This window comes from Ahaetulla prasina, chromosome 8 (genome assembly GCF_028640845.1).
Source record: "Ahaetulla prasina isolate Xishuangbanna chromosome 8, ASM2864084v1, whole genome shotgun sequence".
Taxonomy (NCBI): Eukaryota; Metazoa; Chordata; class Lepidosauria; order Squamata; family Colubridae; genus Ahaetulla; species Ahaetulla prasina.
Genome location: NC_080546.1, coordinates 84,196,478 through 84,218,756, shown reverse-complemented (window position 1 = coordinate 84,218,756; position 22,279 = coordinate 84,196,478). Strand labels below are relative to the sequence as shown.

Here is a 22,279-nt window from a genome sequence, read left to right as displayed (position 1 = left end):
AACTGCAGAAAAAACAATTGCTACCAACCTGCCTTCCATTGAGGACCTGTATACTGCACGAATCAAGAAGAGAGCCGTGAAAATATTTGCAGATCCCTCGCATCCTGGACATAAACTGTTTCAACTCCTACCCTCAAAACGACGCTATAGAGCACTGCACACCAGAACAACTAGACACAAGAACATTTTTTCCCGAAGGCCATCACTCTGCTAAACAAATAATTCCTCAACACTGTCAGACTATTTACTGAATCTGCACTACTATTAATCACCAATCTCTTTCCACTTATGACTGTATGACTATAACTTGTTGCTGGCAATCCTTATGATTTATATTGATATATTGACCATCAATTGTGTTGTAAATGTTGTACCTTGATGAACGTATCTTTTCTTTTATGTACTCTGAGAGCATTTGGACCAAGACAAATTCCTTGTGTGTCCAATCACACTTGGCCAATAAAAAAATCTATTCTATTCTATTCTATATCTCTATATCTATCTATCTATCTATCTATCTGCAATTGTCATAAATGCGACTGTCATAAATATGAGACACTTGCCAAGTGTCTAAATTTTAATCCCCTGACCATGAATGGTCATAAGTGTGAAAAACAGTCATATGTCACTTTTTTCAGTGCTCTTGTGACTTTGAGCGATCACTAAGTGAACAGTTGTAAGTCAAGGACTTACCTGTATCTTGTTGGTATTTTTGCTACTGTTAGATCGGACAGTAATCGGATAAAACCAGCCATTATTTATCCATTCGTGGATAATATCTTTTGTTTTTGAAAATATACCTTTGCTGGTTTAAAAAAAAAAAATTAAAAAGACAGTTCTAACAATGCCAGCCCTTCTCCACATTTCCCAGCAGCAGTGGTGGTATTCATGTGGTTCAGACCGGTTTGGGAGAACTGGTAGCAGAGACCGCAGGTGAGCCTGCTCATCCGCTCCAGCGCTATGCAGTCTTATTTTAGCCACGTTTTCAAAGCTGGGAGCATGCACAGAAGGTGCACACATGAGCAAAGTGCATGCGCACAAAACCGGGCGCATGAGCAAAAGGTGCACATGCACGTGAAGTGAGCACGTGCGCGGCAAATCAGTGGTAAAAATATGTGAAACTCACCTCTGCCCAGCAGCCTATCAATCCAATTCTTATAGCAACACAAAAGTTTATTGTTACATCAGCAGAAAAGTTTTGCGTGTATACATTTTCAAGCTGAAGCCTCAAATCCCCCTAGATTAATTTTTCTCTCTCCTCCTCCTCCTCCTCTGCCTTTCACAATATAATCAGACGTCACCGAGAGAGAACCCCCTTCAGTAACTGTTTCTAATAAACAGGAGCATGTGGGAAGAACACAGAATTAAGAAAGCTGAACGGGAGTAATCGGAAGGTTGAGAGAAAACTTGGCAGATCCCAGTCTTGTTTTATTGGTGGAAATTCCTTCCCACCCCATGAACAGAACCTAGTCCTTGTGGAACTGACTAAGCCGGTAAAATATGAAGGTGTGTCCACTTCCAGAAAAGATCCAGCCAAAATGTACAGACATCTGATAGATATCTGCACTCTTGCAACACATTTGCTGCGCTTCTGAAGAACGGGAAGCAAAACATGAATTTGGCCCAGGTTTTCAGTCTTCTGAACAGTAACAGAACAACAGAGTTGGAAAGGACCTTGTAGTCCAATCCCTTGAACAAGCAAGATATTTATCTGGATCCAATTTTTCCTGTCCAATCTTTTCTTAAAGACTCCACTAATGGAGTACTCACAATTTTGGAAGGCTAGCTGGTTTATTGTTCTCCTTGTCAGGAAATTTCTCCTCAGTTCTACTGTAGGTTGTTTCTCTCCTTGGTTAGTCTTCCCCCCCCCCCCCCATTGCTTCTCATCCTGCCTTCAGATGCTTTGGAGAATAGCTTGACCCCTTCTTCGTTGTGGCAACTCTTCAACTTTTATTTATTTATTTATTTATTCATTCATTCATTCATTCATTCATTCATTTATTATTTCATTTCATTAATTTATTTTATTTATTTATTATTTTATTACATTAATTTATTTTATTTATTTATTTCATCAAGCATGTATTTTATGACAGATACAAGTATAAACATAATTATAAATACATGTAAAGGATATGAATAAAAGAAAACATTAGGACAGGGATGGTAGGCACGCTGGTGCACTTATGCACGCCCCTTACAGACCCCTTAGGAATAGGGTGAGATCTACAGTAAGACAGTCTAAGGTTAAAGTTTTGGGGATTTGGGGAAGAAACCACAGAGTCAGGTAGTGCATTCCAGGCGTTGACCACTCTGTTACTGAAGTCGTATTTTCTGCAGTCTAGTTTGGATCGGTTTACCATGAGTTTGTATCTATTGTGTGCTCTTGTATTGTTTTGGTTGAAGCTGAAGTATTCATTGGCTGGTAGGGCATTGTAGCAGATGATTTTATGTACTATGCTTAGGTCAGACTGAAGACAGCAAAGTTCTAAGTTGTCTAAGCCCAAAATTTCAAGTCTGGTGGCATGAGGTATTTTGTTGCAAGAAGAGGAGTGGAGGACTCATCTTGTGAAATATCTCTGGACTCTCTCGATTGTATTTATGTCTGATATGCAGTGTGGGTTCCAGACAGATGAGCTGGTTATTTCATCCCTAGTCCTTCTTTTCACAAGACTAGATATACCCAATTCCTGCAACCTTTCTTTGTATGCTTTAGCCACCACTCTCCTAATCATCTTTGTTACTCTTCTCTGCACTTTTTCTAGAGTCTCAACATCTTTTTTATATTGTGTTGACCAAAACTAGATGGCGTATTCCAGGTGTGGTCTTACCAAGACATTATAATGAAATTCAAGGAGTAATGAATTCAAGGAGCAACATATTCAATGGGGATAGGAGAACTGGACAAATTGTCTGATCCTTTCCCAAAATTCTATATCTATATCCTATTTAGTTGTATCCATTTTCTTACCATCCTGATATTGTTCAACAAATCTTAGAAGTATCATTATTTGGCTATTCAATAGACCTTCATTTGCCCAAGAAGTGATATATGATAACATCAGCAGATGGCAGCATTAAGCTTGGCTGGTCTCTGAAGCTAAGCATGCTCATTCTGGTTAGTGTTGCATGGGAGACCACCTGGAAATGGAGGTTAGACTGGGAAGGAAGGAAGGAAGGAAGGAAGGAAGGAAGGAAGGAAGGACAATGTTTATGTGCCATCAAGTCAACTCTTTGAGACCACATAGAGTTTTCCATAAGAATCTGTTCCTAACTTGGTCTTCTAACTGCATTCATTACTTCTGTAACTGACTCCATAGATCTTGTTGCTGGTTGTTCTCTCTTCAACCTTCTCAGAGACCTCTCTATGGATCTAGAACTTCTCAAAATGTGTCTGAAGTAAAAGAATTTGAGATTGGTCATTTATGCCTCAAGTGAGAACTTTGGGGTTATTTGCTTGATGATCTCTTTGTTCATTTTCTTAGCCACCCATGGTATTCTAACAAGCTTTCTCTAACATGAAATTTCAAAAGACTTAATGGTCTTCTATTTCTTCAAACCCTTAACTCTAACTCAAAGTCAGGGGTGAAATTCAGCAGGTTCTGACAGGTTCTGGAGACATTAATACAATTGAACGAGTCCAGAATTATTTTACAAGAAGAGTTCTCCGCTCCTCTGTAAACAACAAAATACCTTATACCTCCAGACTTGAAATCCTGGGATTAGAAAATTTAGAACTCCGCCGACTCCGACATGACCTGTGTTTAACACAGAGAATCATCTATTGCAATGTCCTTCCTGTTAAAGACTACTTCAGCTTCAATCGCAATAATACAAGAGCAAACAATAGATTCAAACTTAATGTTAACCGCTTCAATCTTGATTGCAGAAAATATGACTTTTGTAACAGAGTTGTTAATGCTTGGAATACACTACCTGACTCTGTGGTCTCTTCTCAAACTCCCAAAAGCTTTAACCAAAAACTGTCTACCATTGACCTTACCCCATTTCTAAGAGGACTATAAGGGGCATGCATAAGTGCACAAAAGTGCCCACCGTTCCTGTCCTATTGTTTCCTTTCATTGTATGTGCTTGTATATAATGTTGTGACAAAATTAAAAAAAAAAAAATCCGGTAGCAGAAATTTTGAGTAGTTTGGAGAACCAGCAAATATACCACCTCTGGCTGGCCTTAGAGTGGGGTGGGAATGGAGATTTTGCAATATCCTTCCCCCAGGAGTGGGGAGGGAATGGAGATTCTGCAATATCCTTCCCTCAGGAGTGGGGTGGGAATGGAGATTTTACAGTATCCTTCCCCTGCCACACCCACCAAGCCATGCCCACAAGCCATGCCACGCTCACAAGCCACACCCACAGAACCGGTACTAAAATTTTTGAATTTTACCACTGCTCAAAACCCAAACCTTGAGCCCAAAAGAAGGCAACATAAAGTCATCCTCATAACAATGCCAAGAAATCTCTTATAGTGCGACCGCGAACAAAAGAGCCTCGTCCCAGAATAGCTCGCGCATCTCCCCCCACAACACCCAGCTGTAACAAACAAGCAGAGCTGGTAGCCGGCGCCCCCCCACAAACCCAATCCATGATACGCGAGAGGCATGCGCAGACGATGATACACGGCACATTACTGTGGAACCGGTGGGTGGTTAGAAAATTTTACTACTAACAGAGATACAAAAGTGGGCAGTAGTATAAAAAAGTTGACCTTTTATACTACTACTACGTTAACATTTTCCAAACAAACAAACAAACAAAAAGAATAGAGTGAAGAGATGTCATTCTAGGGGAACCTCGGTGACCAAACCAGCATTTGTAAAAATCAACAAAAATGGCAAAACCTGGTTACTGTCCTACTTTTATCAAATCCACAGATAATCTCTCCATGGAACAGCACTATAGGGGCCTTAAACGTCAAAACAACTAGACACAGATAATTTTTTCTTCTTCTCGTGCCATAAGTCTGCTGAACAGCTAATTCTCACAGCGCCATCTTATGTCTATGCGTATTTACCGACCTACTATGTCTGTAATATTAAGAATAGAATAGAATAGAATAGAATAGAATAGAATAGAATAGAATAGAATAGAATAGAATAGAATAACAGAGTTGGAAAGGACCTTGGAGGTTGTCTACTCCAGGGGTCTCCAACCGTGGCAACTTTAAGCCTGGCGAACTTCAACTCCCAGAATTCCCCAGCCAGAAAAGTTGAAGTCCGCCAGGCTTAAAGTTGCACAAGGTTGGAGACCCCTGGTCTATTCTATGCTTAGGCAGGAAACCCTATACCAGTGATGGCTAACCTTTTTTGCCATTGGGTGCCAAAAGTGCTGGGAGGGCGTGGGGAGTCGCGTGCATGCGCACATGGCCACACCCATAATTCAATGTGCCCCGCCCCCTGCACATGCGTGCATGAGCTTCCCATTCTCCCCCTGCTTTTGGGATGTGATGGCATGCTGGACCCGGTAGGCCCATTTTTCACCCTCCCCAGACTCCAGAGGCTTTCTTGGAGCCTGGGGAGGGCGAAAACGGACTTCCCCCCACCCCGGAGGCTGGAAATGGCCCATTTCCTGACTTCCAGTGGGCCCAGAAGACCTGAAATTCAGCTGGCCGGAGCGTGAATGCGCATTGGAGCTGAGCTAGGGCAACACTCGCATGCCCACAGATACGGTAGGTTCGCCATCACAGCCCTATACCATTTCAGACAAATGGTTATCCAATCTCTTATTAAAAACCTCCAGTGTTTTTAAGAAGAGATTGGACAACCATTTGTCTGAAATGATGTCGGGTTTCCTACCTTAACAGGGGGTTGGACTGGAAGATTATTATCCTTTTTATTATATTCTTTAGTCCCTCTCTTACTGGTGTGACGACGACGACGACGACAACGATGATGATGATTTGCTGAGAGCTTCTGAATCATATTCCTTGGGTGCCTAGTCACACTTGGCCAAATAAAGTATTTTATTCTATTCTATCAATAAAGGAGAGTATTTGTAGCTCAAGGTTGGAATGAGGGGTCCTTGGTGCTCTCTGAGGTTTTTTTCCCCCCTTCTTGCTCACATTTCGTTACCTTAACTAGATACCATGTTTCCCTGAAAACAAGACCCAGACCCAACCCAAAAATAAGCCTGAGCATGATTTTTCCAGATTCTTGTAATATAAGACCTACCCCAAAAATAAGCCCTAGTTAGGATCATCAACCAGATGGATACATTTAGTACCGTATTTCCCTGAAAATAAGACTTAATCAGAAAATAAGTCCCAATGCGTCTTTTGGAACAAAAATAATAATAAATAATAATAATAAAAAAATATTTAAGATCCAGTCTTATTTTCAGAGAAACATGATAACTGGCAGCGTGTGGAAGCCTTTGGCCTAGTATGTGAAGACTGTATGTGAAGCTATCAAAATGCGAGTTCCATAAAGAGTCCTTGGACTACCTGGGCTTCCAGGTGTCGAACCAGGGAATCGAAATGGACCCAGGGAAGGTGAGGGTGGTGTTAGACTGGCAATCCCTACGAACATGTAAACAGCTTCAAAGTTTGCCGGGATTTGCGAATTTTTACAGGCAATTCATCCCTTCTTTCGCGGAGGTTGCTCTCCCCTTAACGGAACTGCTAAAAACTGGTCCATCTCCTGGCAAGCCGAAACCCAGCCAACCCCTAGCTTGGATGATGAACTGTCAGAAATCCTTCGAACAACTAAAACACTTTTTTTTTATTTGCATTTTTATCCCGCCCTTCTCCGAAGACCCAGGGCGGCTTACACTGTGTTAAGCAATAGTCTTCATCCATTTGTATATTATATACAAAGTCAATTTATTGCCCCCACAATCTGGGTCCTCATTTTACCTACCTTATAAAGGATGGAAGGCTGAGTCAACCTTGGGCCTGGTGGGGCTTGAACCTGCAATAATTGCAGGCAGCTGTGTTAATAACAGACTGTCTTACCAGTCTGAGCCACCAGCTTATTCGCAATGGAACCGATCCTCCAGCATCCAGACCCGAATAAGCCACTTGTGGTCCAGGCAGATTCTGGAACACTGACAGTAACATCATCAGCACCGATGATGTCACCTAGTTAGGGTAATTAAATGTTTGTGGGAAAACCAAGCAAGTTCAGAGAGCACCAAGGACCCCCTCATTCCGTTCTCCTTGTAGGTTGAGTTGGGCATCATCATCTCGGTTGTCTCGTGTGTTGAAAACCAGTCTGTTTTTTGCTCCCCAGTTCATTTGCACGGGCGTCTGACTTCATTTACGCTCTGATGTGAGATGCTGAGGAACCAGGCTGCCAGTGATGGCATCTGGCGTTCTTCAGCATCCTTCTTCTCCTACGCTTGGCTTCGGCTTCTTTGTGGCCTTTTTTTTTTTAATGGTTCCTTGGCTCTTCTGGCAGCAGGTCTGGTTTCTAATCTTTAAGCTGGCTGTGACATGCTGAGGATGCAATTGCTTCAGAAACTGCTGACGCCGTAGACTCTGCAAATTACTGACAGGCAAACTGAGGGCCATTAAGCGTAATTACACTCTGTAGAGATTCGCACCATTCAAAGTAAGCTTTGCAGTTTCTAATAAGGGGAACTGCCATCATTTCAGTAAGGCTCATTAGGTTCCACCCCGAGGAACAGTATTCTTTCTTTTCAAATGTGCGTGAAAAGAAGAAAACCTGACAACGTGACCAACTCTGGGTTGGCCCAAGTTTTTTTGTTTTTTTTTTCTGGGGCTGATAATGTAATTCGTGAAGAGTTGCTTGGGTTAATGGGACTTCTATAGAACTCAGAATAAAAGTGTTGGAAAGGATTTGGGAAGTCATCTAGTACAACCCCCTGCTGAAGCAGGAGATCTATAGCATTTTGGGTAAATGTCTGCCCAAGCTCTTAAAAACCTCCAATGCTGGAGCACCCACAAATTCTGAAGGTTCCTTCTCCTTCTCCTTCTCCTTCTCCTTCTCCTTCTCCTTCTCCTTCTCCTTCTCCTCCTCCTCCTCCTTCTCTTGTTCCCGCTCTCTCTCTTTCTCTTCCTTCTCTACACAAATCAGATTTTTTAATGGTCAATCAGCCCAATCTTTTTTTAAAACTTCAGTGCTGAAGCACCCACAAATTCTAAAGGTTTCTTCTCCTTTTCCTTCCGCTGCTCCTTCTCCCTCTCCTTCTCCTCCTTCTCCTTCTCCTTCTCTTACACAAATCAGATTTTTTAATGGCCAATCAACCCAATCTCTTCTTAAAATTTCCAGTGATGGAGCACCCACAAATTCTGAAGGTTTTTTTCTCCTTCCTTTTCTTGCTCCTGCTCCCACTCCCGTTTCCACTCCCTCTCCCTTTCCTTCTCCTTCTCCAAAAATCAGATCTTTTTGAATAGAATAGAATAGAATTTTTATTGGCCAAGTGTGATTGGACACACAAGGAATTTGTCTTGGTGCAGATGCTCTCAGTGTACATAAAATAAAAGATACGTTCATCAAGGTACAACATTTACAACACAAATGATGGTCAATATATCAATATAAATCATAAGGATTGCCAGCAACAAAGTTACAGTCATACAGTCATAAGTGGAAAGAGATTGGTGATGGGAACGATGAGAAGATTAATAGTAGTGCAGATTTAGTAAATAGTTTGAAAGTGTTGAGGGAATTAATTGTTTAGCAGAGTGATGGCCTTCGGGAAAAAACTGTTCTTGTGTCTAGTTGTTCTGGTGTGCAGTGCTCTATAGCGTCGTTTTGAGGGTAGGAGTTGAAACAGTTTATGTCCTGGATGTGAGGGATCTGTAAATATTTTCACAGCCCTCTTTGTGACTCATGCAGTATACAGGTCCTCAATGGAAGGCAGGTTGGTAGCAATTATTTTTTCTGCAGTTCTAATTATCCTCTGAAGTCTGTGTTTTTCTTGTTGGGTTGCAGAACCGAACCAGACAGTTATAGAGGTGCAAATGACAGACTCAATAATTCCTCTGTAGAACTGGATCAGCAGCTCCTTGGGCAGTTTGAGCTTACTGAGTCAATCAATGGAGATTCCTAACAAAATGCTGAAAGTGCCCTGCCTCTCCTTGTTAGTCATGAAAATGGTAGACTTAGGTGATATCCCGAGGAGAAGTTAAGCAGTGTGATTACATGATGCAGCTGAAGGATTCAAGGACCTTTGAAAGGCCCTGAAAATGCAGAGAGAGAGAGAGAGAGAGAGAGAGAGAGAGAGAGAGAGAGAGAGGGAGAAAGAACTTGTTCGTAAGAGCAGGGCCTCTCAGCAAATTGGCAACTCAAGTGGGAAATCTACATCAGAAGAGTTGAACTTCCTAAAGATTAATTTGGGGGATCAAAGTCAGTGGCAAGCTCAGATTAAATGAAATTAACATTTAGAGCATAAGCTTCAAATCTGGAAATATTTTGGCTGATTTGCATACGCCTAAACGATGGTTATCTTTTAGCATACAACCAGGTGCCTTTAGGGTAAAATATCTGAAGGGCAAACGTTCATGGCCACCCAGTAGAACAGGGGTGAACAACTATGGCCCCTTTATGACCTGTGGACTTCAATTCCCAGAATCCCTGAGCCAGTGTGGGTGAGTGTTTCCCACCCCTGCAGTAGAAGAATAAGAGAGAGACTAATTAAATACCATTGAAGTATTTTCTTGTAAATTATTTAAGCGTACATCATTATTTTTGAGTGGTATTACATCCAGGTTTAAAACTATTTAAATTGCACCATGTCATGCAACCCAGCAGTTTGAATTTACACTAGCTGGAGATCTATGTGACCTTCTTTTGAAAAGGCAGTTTTTTCGTGCCCCAGATCTAGATGGATTTCAAAGCCGATGTGATAGAAAAGCACCCCTACCCCCCATGTGTAAAACACCCCAAAGAGCACCTCTCAATTAATTCTGCATCACAAGTATTACTACTCTGGTCCAGAATTACCCTTCTGGACTAGAGGACCCCAGATAAATCTATCCCCATGAGCCAAGTGCAGTGGTGGGATTCAGCCAGTTCGCACCTATTCGGGAGAACCGGTTGTTAACTTTCTAAGCAGTTTGGAGAACCGGTCGGTGGAAGAAATCTTATTTTGTTTTGTTTTTTTCCACTTTACAGGGCTAATCCTGTAAGGAAGGCAGGAAGGAACATTCTGGAGGTGTTTCTAGCCTAATCTTTATTGTCCTGCTTACAGAAACTGCCTCTCTGGTTAACCCTTATTACATTGTAACAGCTAAGGTGAAGCGCCCATCGACGTGAGTGATGTTGAGTTGGCCATGCCCACATGGTCACATGACCACCAAACAATGCCTCCCCAGCTGGTCATTAGGGCAGAGAACCAGTTGTTAAATTATTTCAATCCCACCATTTTTTTAAATTTGAATTTATATCCTGCCCTTCTCCGAAGACTCACACTGTGTTAAGCAATAGTCTTCATCCATTTGTATACTATATACAAAGTCAACTTATTGCTCCCAACAATCTGGGTCCTCGTTTTACCTACCTTATAAAGGATGGAAGGCTGAGTCAACCTTGGGCCTGATGGGACTTGAACTTGCAGTAATTGCAAGCAGCTGTGTTAATAACAGACAGACTTAGTCTGCTGAGCCACCAGAGGCCCTTGGCCAGGTGCATGCATGAATTTGCAACTTACTCCATTTGGTGTCCTGATACTCACATGCATTCATTCTTAATTCTGCTCTGGCTTTGAATGTGGGGAAAAAACATTCTCCAAACTCATCACTGGTTCTTACTTGCTTTGAGAGAAGATACCCCCCCACTTTCATTCAAAGAATGAAATATTTTGAGAAACATTAAAAAGGCAGAATGCTATATTTCCCCTAAAGGAGAAACATGTTTTAAAGACAGAAAGCAGCTCCCTGCCCCCAGCAGATATTTGGAGCCCATTAAGAAAGACTGGGCCAGCCTATCTTCAAGACAAAAAACCTCCAGCTCCAGGGTGATGAGATTAAGACATGACCCTCCAGGGCATAAAATAGGCTTAAAGCATCTAGCAGCAGAACTCACCACATAGCACAACAAGCCCCTTCATTGCATTAACCCAAACTTCAGCCAATGTTAGCTCTGACAAACATGACCCCTACAGGGCCCCATGGGAGTCTGACAACAGCCAATAGAATACATGTTCTTGCACAGGAACAGGAAGTTCAAGTGCAAAGCCCAAGAGAAGGTACAAATAGCCCCCACTCTCAACTTTATATGGTCAGCTGCCCAGAACCACCCATGTGCTTCTGCTCCAGCATCTTTCCGAGCAGCCTCCATGTTTCCAGTGTCTTTTTCCCAGCTTGGAACTGAACCAGATGGATATTTCTTCCAACAGCTTTTTTTTTTATATATTCCACCTTTTATATTTTTTAGCAATAATTCAAGGCGGCCAACATTTCCAACAGAACTTCTTCCTCCTATTTCAGTGGTGGGTTTCAATTTTTTTTATTACCGGTTCTGTGGGTGCGGCTTGGTGGGCGTGGCAGGGAAAGGATACTGTAAAATCTCCATTCCCACCCCAATCCATGGGAAGATTACTGCAAAATCCCCATTTCCTCCCAATCAGCTGGGACTTGGGGGACAGAGAATAGATGAGGGCGGGGCCAGTCAGAATTTTTACTACCGGTTCTCCGAATTACTCAAAATTTCCGCTACCGGTTCTCCAGAACTGGTCAGAACCTGCTGAAACCCACCTCTGTCCTATTTCCCCCACAAAAACTAGCCCTGGGTTGGGCTGAGAAAAGTGATTGGCCCCGAGTTCATCCAGCTAAGGTAGAACTAGAACTCAGACTCCCATTTCTAGCCTGGTGCCTTAACCACTATGCCAAACTCTCCCATTCCAACATCCATACTGCTGCACAGCTATTTCTTTACCACCAAATGCTAATCATTCTTCTAACTAGAAAGTGGAGGAAAAAAATGTAAATATATGAAGATAGTAATATATCTCTACCTCTACCTCTACCTCTACCTCTACCTCTACCTCTACCTATCTATCTATCTATCTATCTATCTATCTATCGATCGATCGATCGATCTATCGATCTATCGATCGATCGATCTATCTAATCTGTCTCCAAAAACAAACAGAGAGAGAGAGGGAAAAAAATCTTAAATGTTATTTGAGCAGGCAGCATCAGCTGGAACCCCCGTTTCTAAATCTCCACCGAGACTTTTTAACAAATGTGTCATTTCGAGACAGATTTCCATGTTTGCGTTATGAGTGCGTTTGTCATAAGGAAGGATCTTTGATTTCCCAGCAACTGTACTAAAACAAAATAATCTGTTAGCAATTAAATGCTGAATGGATTCATTTTTCATTTCCCCCCTCTCCTTTTTTTCCCCTTCTTCTTCTTCTTCTTCTTCTTCTGCAGTTAACAAAGATGTAGGCATTACACGTTCATTGTAACAGAATGAAAAAGGAAGTTTGCTGCCGAGTCTTTTAAATCTCAAAAGCAAAAGGGCAGAAATAATGTTCTTGTGACATTGCAAATCTTTACCAATTATTTCTATATTGTTAACTCAAGGCTATCATTTTCTCCTTAACCCCTGAGCTTCCTTTCCTTTCCTTTCCTTTCCTTTCCTTTCCTTTCCTTTCCTTTCCTTTCCTTTCCTTTCCTTCCTTCCTTCCTTCTTTCCTTCCTTCCTTTCCTTCCTTCCTTCCTTCCTTTCCTTCCTTCCTTCCATTCTCTTCCTTTCCTTCCTTTCCTTCCTTTCCTTTCCTTCCTTTCCTTTCCTTTCCTTCCTTCCTCCTTTCCTTTCCCTTCCTTTCCTTTCCTTTCCTTTCCTTTCCTTTCCTTTCCTTTCCTTTCCTTCCCTTCCCTTCCCTTCCTTTCCTTGACTCATATTTATGATGGTTACAGTGTCCCAGGGTCATGTGATCACATTTTGCAACCTTCTAACAAGCAAAATCAACTAGGAAGCCAGATTCACTTAACAACCATGTTATCAATTTAACAACTGCGGCGATTCACTTAACAACTGTGGCAAGAAAGGTCATGGAATGGGGAAAAACTCACTTAGCAAATGTTCCACTTAGCAACAAAAGTTTCGGATTCAATTATGGTCATAAGTCAAGGATTACCTTTACCATAAATACTGCAATGTGAATGGAAATAATGGGGAAAATTATCTTCATGTACATTCAACAATGATACCGCTATTTTTTTAAAAATTGGTGGTTGAAAAACGGAAGGCACCATTCCAACCGATTAAATTGCCTTATACACTGTAAGCCGCCCTGAGTCTTCGGAGAAGGGCGGGGTATAAATGTAAACAAAAAATAAATAAAAAAAAATGTTCCTAATTAAAGAGACCCAATGTCCCCATACCTGTTGTGACCGAGGCCCAAGTAGTGATTACCAAACACAATTCAATCCTGAACAAACTTATTTTATTAAAACAGCTGAGAATTAATTCAGTCTCCGCTTAATCCAAAACAAATTCTTCATAAACAGTCCTTCCGCCTTATCACCAACCATTGATGTCTTTGGCAACCTGCCAAAGGCTTTTCTTGGCAAAAACCCCACAAAGTTCAAGAGACGCTGACAAGAATCACTGGAATCAATGTTGCTTTTCCACAAAGAACCCAACATGTAATGGCGTGTTGCTGCTCTTTTAAGCCTTATGGGAGGGGCCAATCATCTCCTGGCCTTACTCCTGGGTCATCCTTTTTGCTTCAGCTGCTCTTGCTTTCTGGCAGCTCTTTGCATGCATGGACTAGGAACAGGCTCCTCCTGTTCCTCTGCCTCTCTGCTGTCCATCTCTGGAGGCTCACACATCACTCCCAGATGGCCCTCGCCTCATCTCTGCCTCTGACACAGAACCCTAGTCCAGGCCTTCCTCTGACTCCAGGACTGGCCCATGGTCCTTCCCAGCTTCCTCACTGTCTGACTCAGCAGCCAGGTATGGAGGCTGCTGGCGGACCACAACAATACCTCAAGATACATGGCCTTCCCTATTTTTGCCCTCTCTCAAAGGCTGAGCTTCAGAGAAAGTTTTTTAAATAGCAGAAGCTCCAAGCCTAACCTGAAAATGTATTCAATATGTCTTCTTTCAGGCAATTGTGAGCACAAATTTGATTTAAGGATTTATATTAAGTATCTAAAGCAATGCACAGACATCTCCATTTCTTGCCAGGGTAAATAATAGTTTGCAAAACATTAGTAATGATTGTTTAAAGATGAACTTCTGGCCTTTAATAAACTATAATCCTCAAGTCATAATTATTGTTTTCACACACAAAAATGGCATAATTGTAAAGCAATCTATTTCCTACAAATACAAAGTTCAGCTGCATTTTCTTATGAAAATACAAAAAGTATGAATTCATCATTTGATGGACAAATATTCTCTCTGTCCTGCTTTTTATTCATCACGTTTAAATTTTATTGTTTAATTCAGTTACAAGCAAGTCTTTTTTTGTTACAAAAAAAAAGTAATGCTTCTTAAAATATTTTTTTGTTATTTAAGATACTGCCATATTGTTAATTCTGATGCTGTCAAAATTGCCTGCACTAATTCCTATTGGATAGATTTTTTTTAAGGGCGTGTGTGATAGCTAAGTTATTTTTTTCTGGAATTAGAGTTATATATATTTTTCCAGTTTGAAATACAAATGCAGATGCCTGTTTGCATACAAACTGAGATAAAAATGAGTTTCCCAGAGGTTGAATACATCACTGGGGAAAAAAATGCATAAAAATAAGGATACCCTTGAATAGTTTATGACTTCTGATAATTTCTGGAGGCTGCTAATTCCTGAGACCAAATTAAAACTCCCCTTTACAAACCTGAAATCCCTTAATTTGGAGTGGAGTGACTCGATGGCGCTGAAAGTTTACTGGCCAGATACCCTTCCTGATGCCTATGTGAAGTTCACAGCAGATATTTTCTCTTTGTGCCCTGATAGAGAAACATCTGTCTGGACTGAATCCTCAACCTTCTGATTGGGAGGCGAGCATCTTCATCACTAGGCCACCACACCACTCTTTATAGGAGCAACACTAAAAAAAAAAATTTCCCGTTTTATTTTATTTATTTTATTTTTTTTTATTTGCATTTATATCCCGCCCTTCTCCGAAGACTCAGGGCGGCTTACACTATGTTAGCAATAGTCTTCATCCTATTTGTATATTTATATACAAAGTCAACTTATTGCCCCCAACAATCTGGGTCCTCATTCTACCTACCTTATAAAGGATGGAAGGCTAAGTCAACCTTGGGCCTGGTGGGACTAGAACCTGCAGTAATTGCAGGCAGCTGTGTTAATAACAGACTGTCTTACCAGTCTGAGCCACAGAGGCCCTGTGGCTTTATGACCCTGCAATCTCTTAATTTGCGGTAGAGCCAAGGCAACTGGATGGAGCTGAAAGTTTACTGGCTGAATGCCCTTCCCGACACCTATGCAAGGTTCACAGCAGATATATTCTCTTTGCACTCCGATAGAGTATCATCTGTTGCCACCAAGGGCTAAACTCTCAACCTTCCAAATGGGAGACGAGTGTCTTCACCACTAAGCCACTCCACCGCAACTCCTTAGACCAAATACTGAACCAAATTCAGTGCCTGGTCATTTTTATGGACATTTCCACAGACTTCTTTTTGCAACCACACAAAAATGATCACTGATGTTATTGAAATTCTTCTTCCAGAAGGTTTTCAAAAACGTAGCTAACGGTCCTGCCGTCTTGAATCATCTCCCATTCAAGTGGAGCCCTGAAAAAAGTTAATCAGATGCTGTCGCCTGCTGAAACCAGAAACTTGCTTACTCAACTGTAAAAAAAAAAGAAAAAAAAAGAAAAAGTACATCTAAGATGCAAAACCAATTATGAATCAGCTCTGACTGAATCACACTTATCCCTATTGTCTTGCATAACAAAGCACTAATTGCATACCTCAAACAATCAAGCCGTCCTGCTATACAATCCAATTTGCATCTCACCACTCAGCTGTAAACGGATTTTCTTAATACTGAAGTCAGGAGGAAAAAAGAGAGGTGACAGGTAGTTGATTTGGGATAGTTCACCTGCGCTTCAAATGTACCTTCACCTCTAAGCTTTAGAAAACAAGCCTTTCATGCTAATGAAGCAAGATCTGATCCATGAAATGTGTTATAGGACAGGACAACCATATGCATTTCTGTCTCAAAAGACCATGTGATGAGTCCCATGGAGGTTATTTGCAGTTCAATGGGGTTAACTCAAGAAAGTACATCCAGCCCTTCAGGTGGGCCAATCAAAAGTCAATAAGACTTGGAGACAAGTTGACGTCTTTAATTGGTGTAATCATGAGTTTGGGGATCATGAATTATTTGGGATATATAATATAATATAACAACGGAAGGGACCTTGGAGGCCTTCTAGTCCAACCCCCTGCCCAGGCAGAAAACCCTACACCATCTCAGACAGATGGTTACCCAACATTTTCTTAAAAATGTCCAGTGTTGGAACATTCACAACTTCTGCAGGCAAGTTGTTCCACTTATTAATTGTTCTAACTGTCAGAAAATTTCTCCTTAGTTCTAAGTTGCTTCTTTCCTTGATCAGTTTCCACCCATTGCTTCTTGTTCTACCCTCAGGTGCTTTGGAGAACAGCCCGACTCCCTCTTCTTTGTGGCAATCCCTGAGATATTGGAACACTCCTATCATGTCTCCCCTAGTCCTTCTTTTCATTAAATTAGGCATACCGAGTTCCTGCAACCGTTCTTCATATGTTTTAGCCTCCAGTCCCCTAATCATCTTTGTTGCTCTTCTCTGCACTCTTTCTAGAGTCTCAACATCTTTTTTACATCGTGGCAACCAAAACTGAATGCAGTATTCCAAGTGTGGCTTTACCAAGGCATTATAAAGTGGCACTAACACTTCACGTGATCTTGATTCTATCCCTCTGTTTATGCAGCCCAGAACTGTGTTGGCTTTTTTAGCAGCTGCTGCACACTGCTGGCTCATATATAAATGGTTGTCCACTATGTACATTTTTGCTGCACGTCTCCTATGGAAAGGCAGCCTTTGTTACTAACATTACATGTGTTCCCTCCCTGCATTCTTTTGTAACAAAGCCAAAATTACAAATTCCTAGAAACTGAAGTTGAATTCTAGCGAGAATGCCATACATTTATAACCGTGTCAGCATTGTGCCATAGAGTTCCCCCGAAAAGATTAATAATCTGCTACCTGAGATGCTGATTAATCATTGATTAATGGTTTGCTTACCATTTTAATTAAAACATCATTTTCTCCCATTGCTATAATTAATTCTGTTTCCCCCACGCAGAAAATCTTATTTGGGGGGCTGAGAATTAATTGCCTCAGCATGCTACTTGGTTGACTGGACGGAAGGAGCCCAGGGGACAGCAAAACTAAAAATGTGTTAGTCAACGGAAGATCTCTGAGAATTGGAAAAAGTTGCTAAAGAGTAGGAAGACTTCCAAAGAAGTGGAGCTTCCAAAGAGCTTCAAAGTATGGGCGAGGACAAACATAGCATCTGGCAATTGTTTGAAGAGATCACACCGAGTCTCAACCCTTGCAGCTGCTAATGAGAATTGGCTGCTTTAAAAAGTAGCAGGCAAGTGTTATGTTAGCACCTCATCTTGTTCTTTGCTTACCCTTTTCTAACCATTTCTGAAAGAGCATTCCACGCCTCAAGAGGTAGAACTTTCCACACAACAATATGTAGAATCTATAATGCAGGTTACTCTTTTCTAGCAGAGACATCACCCTGCCAACAAAAGTGCGTATCGTCAAGGCTATGGTTTTCCCAGTTGCAATGTATGGCTGTGAAAGTTGGACCATAAGGAAGGCTGAGCGCCAAAGAATTGAGGCCTCTGAACTATGGTGCTGGAGAAGACTCCTGCGAGTCCCTTGGTCTGCAAGGCGACCAAACCGGTCAGTCTTAGAGGAGATCAACCCCAATAGCTCTTTAGATGGCCAGATCCTGAAGAGGAAACTCAAATACTTTGGCCACCTAATGAGAAGGAAGGACTCACTGGAGAAGAGTCAAATGCTGCGAACGACTGAGGGCAAAAGAAGAAGGGGATGACAGAGAACGAGGTGGCTGGATGGAGTCACTGAAGCAGTAGGCATGAGTTTATATGGACTCCAGAAGATGGTAGAGGACAGTAAGTACTTTACTGTGCTTTCAAGAAAGACCCTTGACATGGATGTTGGTTTACACATTGTAAGCCACCCTGAGTCTTCGGAGAAGAGCGGGATATAAATTCAAAAAAAAAAGAGAGAGAGAGAGAAAAAAGGATGAAACTCATTGTTGCCCAACCCAACATGTCTTGGCCTTCTTAGACATGTCAACAGATCTCCGTATAACTGGTAGTGTCTAGTAAAAAGTATAAAGCTCTACATACATGGCTCTCTATACAAACCAAATTCTGAACAGTCGGAGTACCAAATTTGTGGCAACGACTGTTGGAAGAAATGTCCATCTGGGTTCAGTACCAAGTGAGGAGAAAGAGACTGGAAACATGGAGACTGCTTAGAAGGATGGTTTTAACGGTGAACAGGACCACATGGTTTGAGGTCCTGGGCAGTTAAGCACATGGTGGAGAGGGAGGGAGGGAGGGAGGGAGAGAGAGAGAGAGAGAGAGGGAGAGAGGGAGAGAGGGAGAGAGAGAGAGAGAGATTTATACCCTCTCTTGGCCACCGCCTTGGAGCTTCCTGTTCCTGTGTAAGAAATATATTCTGATTGGTAGTCAGACTCCCACAGGGCCATGCAGGGATAACTTTGTAGGTTGTCTTGAGTCTCAGGCTTAGTTGAATCTTGTTGGGTGATGTAATGAAGGGGCTTTGGGCAATTCCTATTATGGCTTAATGGCTTTGTCCTGGTTTGGATCTTGAGTGAGGGCTAATCCTATCACCCTGGAGCTGAAGGTCTTTTGTATATAAGATGGCCTAGTCTTTTGTCTTGTAGCTAAATTGGCACCAGTCTTTCTGGGACGATGAACAAAGGTGGGGGCTGCTTTCCAAGAGCGTGTTTCTCCTTTTCTCATCCAGGGAGCTATAATATTCTGCCTTTTTAGTATTTCCCAGAATATTTCATTCTTCTAGGAGAGAGGTGGGTGCTAACTTCCTACATACAGTATCCAATAAGAATCCAATTAAAAATCTAATCATATCTTTTGGGAACACACCAATGGGATAAAATTTCTCCCACTTAAACAAGGACTAAAAAGGTTCTTGACTGTAGATAGGGGATATCCCCTGAGTTTTCCACATTGAACATATTTGGAAATGGGTGCTAGTATTAAAGTTTGATTAGCAATTGTTTACTTCTACTGAAATGTCGAAGTAATGCAAACCACCTACAGCTCAGTGGGACTTACCTTCAGTTAACTATCAGGAGGACTGTAATCTACATTTGAAAAACAAAGCTAAGAACTACATTTGAAAAAACAACAACACAAAGCTAAGAAATGTGCAGTTGCTGAAGCCAGAAACATTCACGCAATCAGATCAACTGTATTGCAAATGTTTTCCGATTTGATCTCTAAAAAAAAATTACATGCAATTACATATTACATATCTCCCCATCATTTGTTCCTAAGCAACTGCTTGTAAGTTGTAGTTTAACACATCTGTTCCAGGCAGCGTATTTGAAAGTATGTAATTGTAACGGTGACGACATTCTTAGCACACATAGTACCTTCAGTTTGTAACCTTCTCTTCCTTCGGGGTTTTTTTTTTTCTCTTTCACTTATATTTATTCTTAACCAGTTCTGTTCCTTTGAGTATAATTGCATGTTACTAGGAAATACAAGTAAATAATCACTGCTGTTTTTTAAAAAAAGTTGTGTGCTGAATAGAGAACTTGATAGGCCAGGATACAAACAAGAGTTATTGACTTAATTTTCTGCCTGACTTTTCTGCAATCTAACTCCTTTGTACCTCTGTAAATCTGTACCAATTTTTCATCCCAAGGACTACAAGGACAAGCAGAGAGGACTCTCTTTGTACTCGCCCGATAGAATAAGCCTAAATACACCCAGATTTACACAATATATTTAATCATAAAATCAAATGGCCTGCATTTGGCAGCTCGAAAAAAAAAAGGAAAACAAAATCCAAAAAGAACACCGAAATAAGCTTAGACAGCTGTGTAAATTCAGCTGCTAAGTCTTTAATGGCCTTGGTTAAGCGTGGTGTGCAACACATCCCATCTGAATCCCACTGGGGGGAAAAAATAAATAAATTGCAAGCTCTGATATAAACGTAAACAAAAACAAGACATCCGTAATTTCCCCATTCAAAATTTCAAAAAGTGCCTCCATTAAAACTGCTCTCCTAAAAATAATTTTTTTTTGTAAAAAAGATCTAGATTATAGTAGTCAGGAAAAACAACAAGCCTTTCTGATGAAAAAATCAGGATTTTGCAAGGGGCCCTCCACAAAATTATCCTGGAGCATCAAAAGGCACGCAAATAACTTTTGTCAACATGTATATATGATTTCTCAAAAAGTTGTTGGTGAAGTTTCTCATCAGAGGATATTGAGTAAAGTAAAGTAATCATGAGGTAAGATGATCTCTCTTTGTTTTAATGGATTTCTAACCAATTAAATATAAGAAAGTCCTGAAAGAAGGACTAATAATTCCAGAGTTCTATTATTTTAATAATAGCAATAGCACTTAGACTTACTAGCTGGACGCCCATGCTTCGCTACAAAACTATGTGCTCCTGCTTGATAAATTGATACTTACAACCTGAAACTTAATGTAGAATGTGTAACTCTGTAGCATCAGAGTGTGTTAATATAATGCAACTGGCAATTGGAATGGCGGGGGGAGTAGAATGTCCCAGCCCGCAGCATCGCTATTCATCTGGCTAGCATCCTGTCTGTGTGTGAGAGAGTTGAGGGGTGTTTGGAAACTCAAACAGTATTTGCTTTGTCAGGAAGAAGGAGACAGGAAGGAGGCTGAGCGTGGCTTAGCTCAACCGTTCTGTAGTAAAGCTGCTTGCTGCTGTGAAAGTAAAACTGAAAGTGAAACTCCTCTCCTCTGCTTGTGCTTTGCATTTGGAACAGATTTCTTTTGAGGTGGGGAGGGGGAGTAGAATTCCTTAGCATCAGAGCATGTTAATAATAATATAGGAAATACTAAAGCTCTGATGGTCATTTCGAAAAATCCTTTCTTAGTGAACACCTATAAGCCAAGAGGAACATACGTGACAAATTTCTAGTTTGTAGGCTTTACAGTTCTGGAGAATTTGTGATTACAGCATGAGTGGTTTTTGCTTTTAGATAGATAGATAGATAGATAGATAGATAGATAGATAGATAGATAGATAGATAGATAGATAGATAGATAGATATTCCATTTTACAGTGCTTTACAGCCATCTCTAAATGGTTTACAGAGTCAGCCTGTTGCCCCCAACAATCTGGGTCCTTATTTTACTGACCTCAGAAGGATGGAATACTGAGTCAACCTTGAGCCTGGTGAGATTTGAACTGGAAAATTGCAGGCAGGTAGCAGGCATTTCAGGTTATTTCAGGAAGCTGCAATTTCTTGATGTGTTTTATAAAATTCTTGGACATGGTACCAAGTGCCCTGATGTCAATGGGTATCACACTGTTACCTGTTTCATCCATAGTTTCAATGGTACATAAGTCTAAGTGTTTTTACTGCTGTTTGTTGTTGTTGTTGTCGTTTACTTTATTCATTAAACATGAAACTCAGTCAACTGAACATTCAAAAAGGCATCACAAATACCATTGACTTGTACTAATAGTTGATACGGGTTGCTGCCAGCGTCCTAGGTATCAACCAAGTACCTTCTTAAGATGTACGATGTTCCGAGTAGCACAGTTTTTTTGCAGTTCTCCTGATGTTATTGCAGGAAGTTGCAATTTGTTGATGTGTCTTATAAAATTCTTGGACATAGTACCAAGTGCACCGATGACAATGGGTATCACTGTTACATGTTTCATCCATAGCCGTGTACTTTCGATGGCCAGGTCGTGATATTTCACAATTTTTTCCAATTCTTTTTCTTCGACTCTGGCATCTCCTGGTAGTGTGATGTCAATAAATTGTATGTTTCAGTTTTCTACAACTGTGATATCTGGTGTGTTGTGTTCCAAGTGACGATCCGTCTGTATTCAAAAGTCCCACAAGATCTTTACTTTCTCATTTTCTATAACTTTTTCCACTTTATGTTCCCATGACTTTTTAGATACAGGCAAGTCATATTTTTTACATAATGACCAGTGGATTAATTTACCAACTTGGTCGTGTCTAGTTTTGTAATCGGTTTGTGCGATTTTGCTGCATTCACATATTAAATGTGAAAC

The 22,279-nt window shown here is 41.0% G+C and overlaps 1 protein-coding gene across 5 annotated transcripts in view; it reads right to left on the bottom strand.

Moving 5' to 3' along the window:
* The window catches only part of PCDH7 (protocadherin 7), a 666,099-nt gene that overhangs the window by 259,445 nt on the left and 384,375 nt on the right, over positions 1-22,279 (bottom strand). Inside the window, exon 3 of one of the 5 annotated variants that reach the window (XM_058192714.1) lies at positions 9,261-9,303. The exons of the other annotated variants lie outside the window; for them this stretch is intronic. Coding sequence (XP_058048697.1) covers positions 9,281-9,303 — 23 coding nt within the window. The 3' untranslated portion in view covers positions 9,261-9,280. Of the gene's footprint in view, positions 1-9,260; positions 9,304-22,279 lie in introns of those variants that run through there. 5 annotated transcript variants of the gene reach the window in all.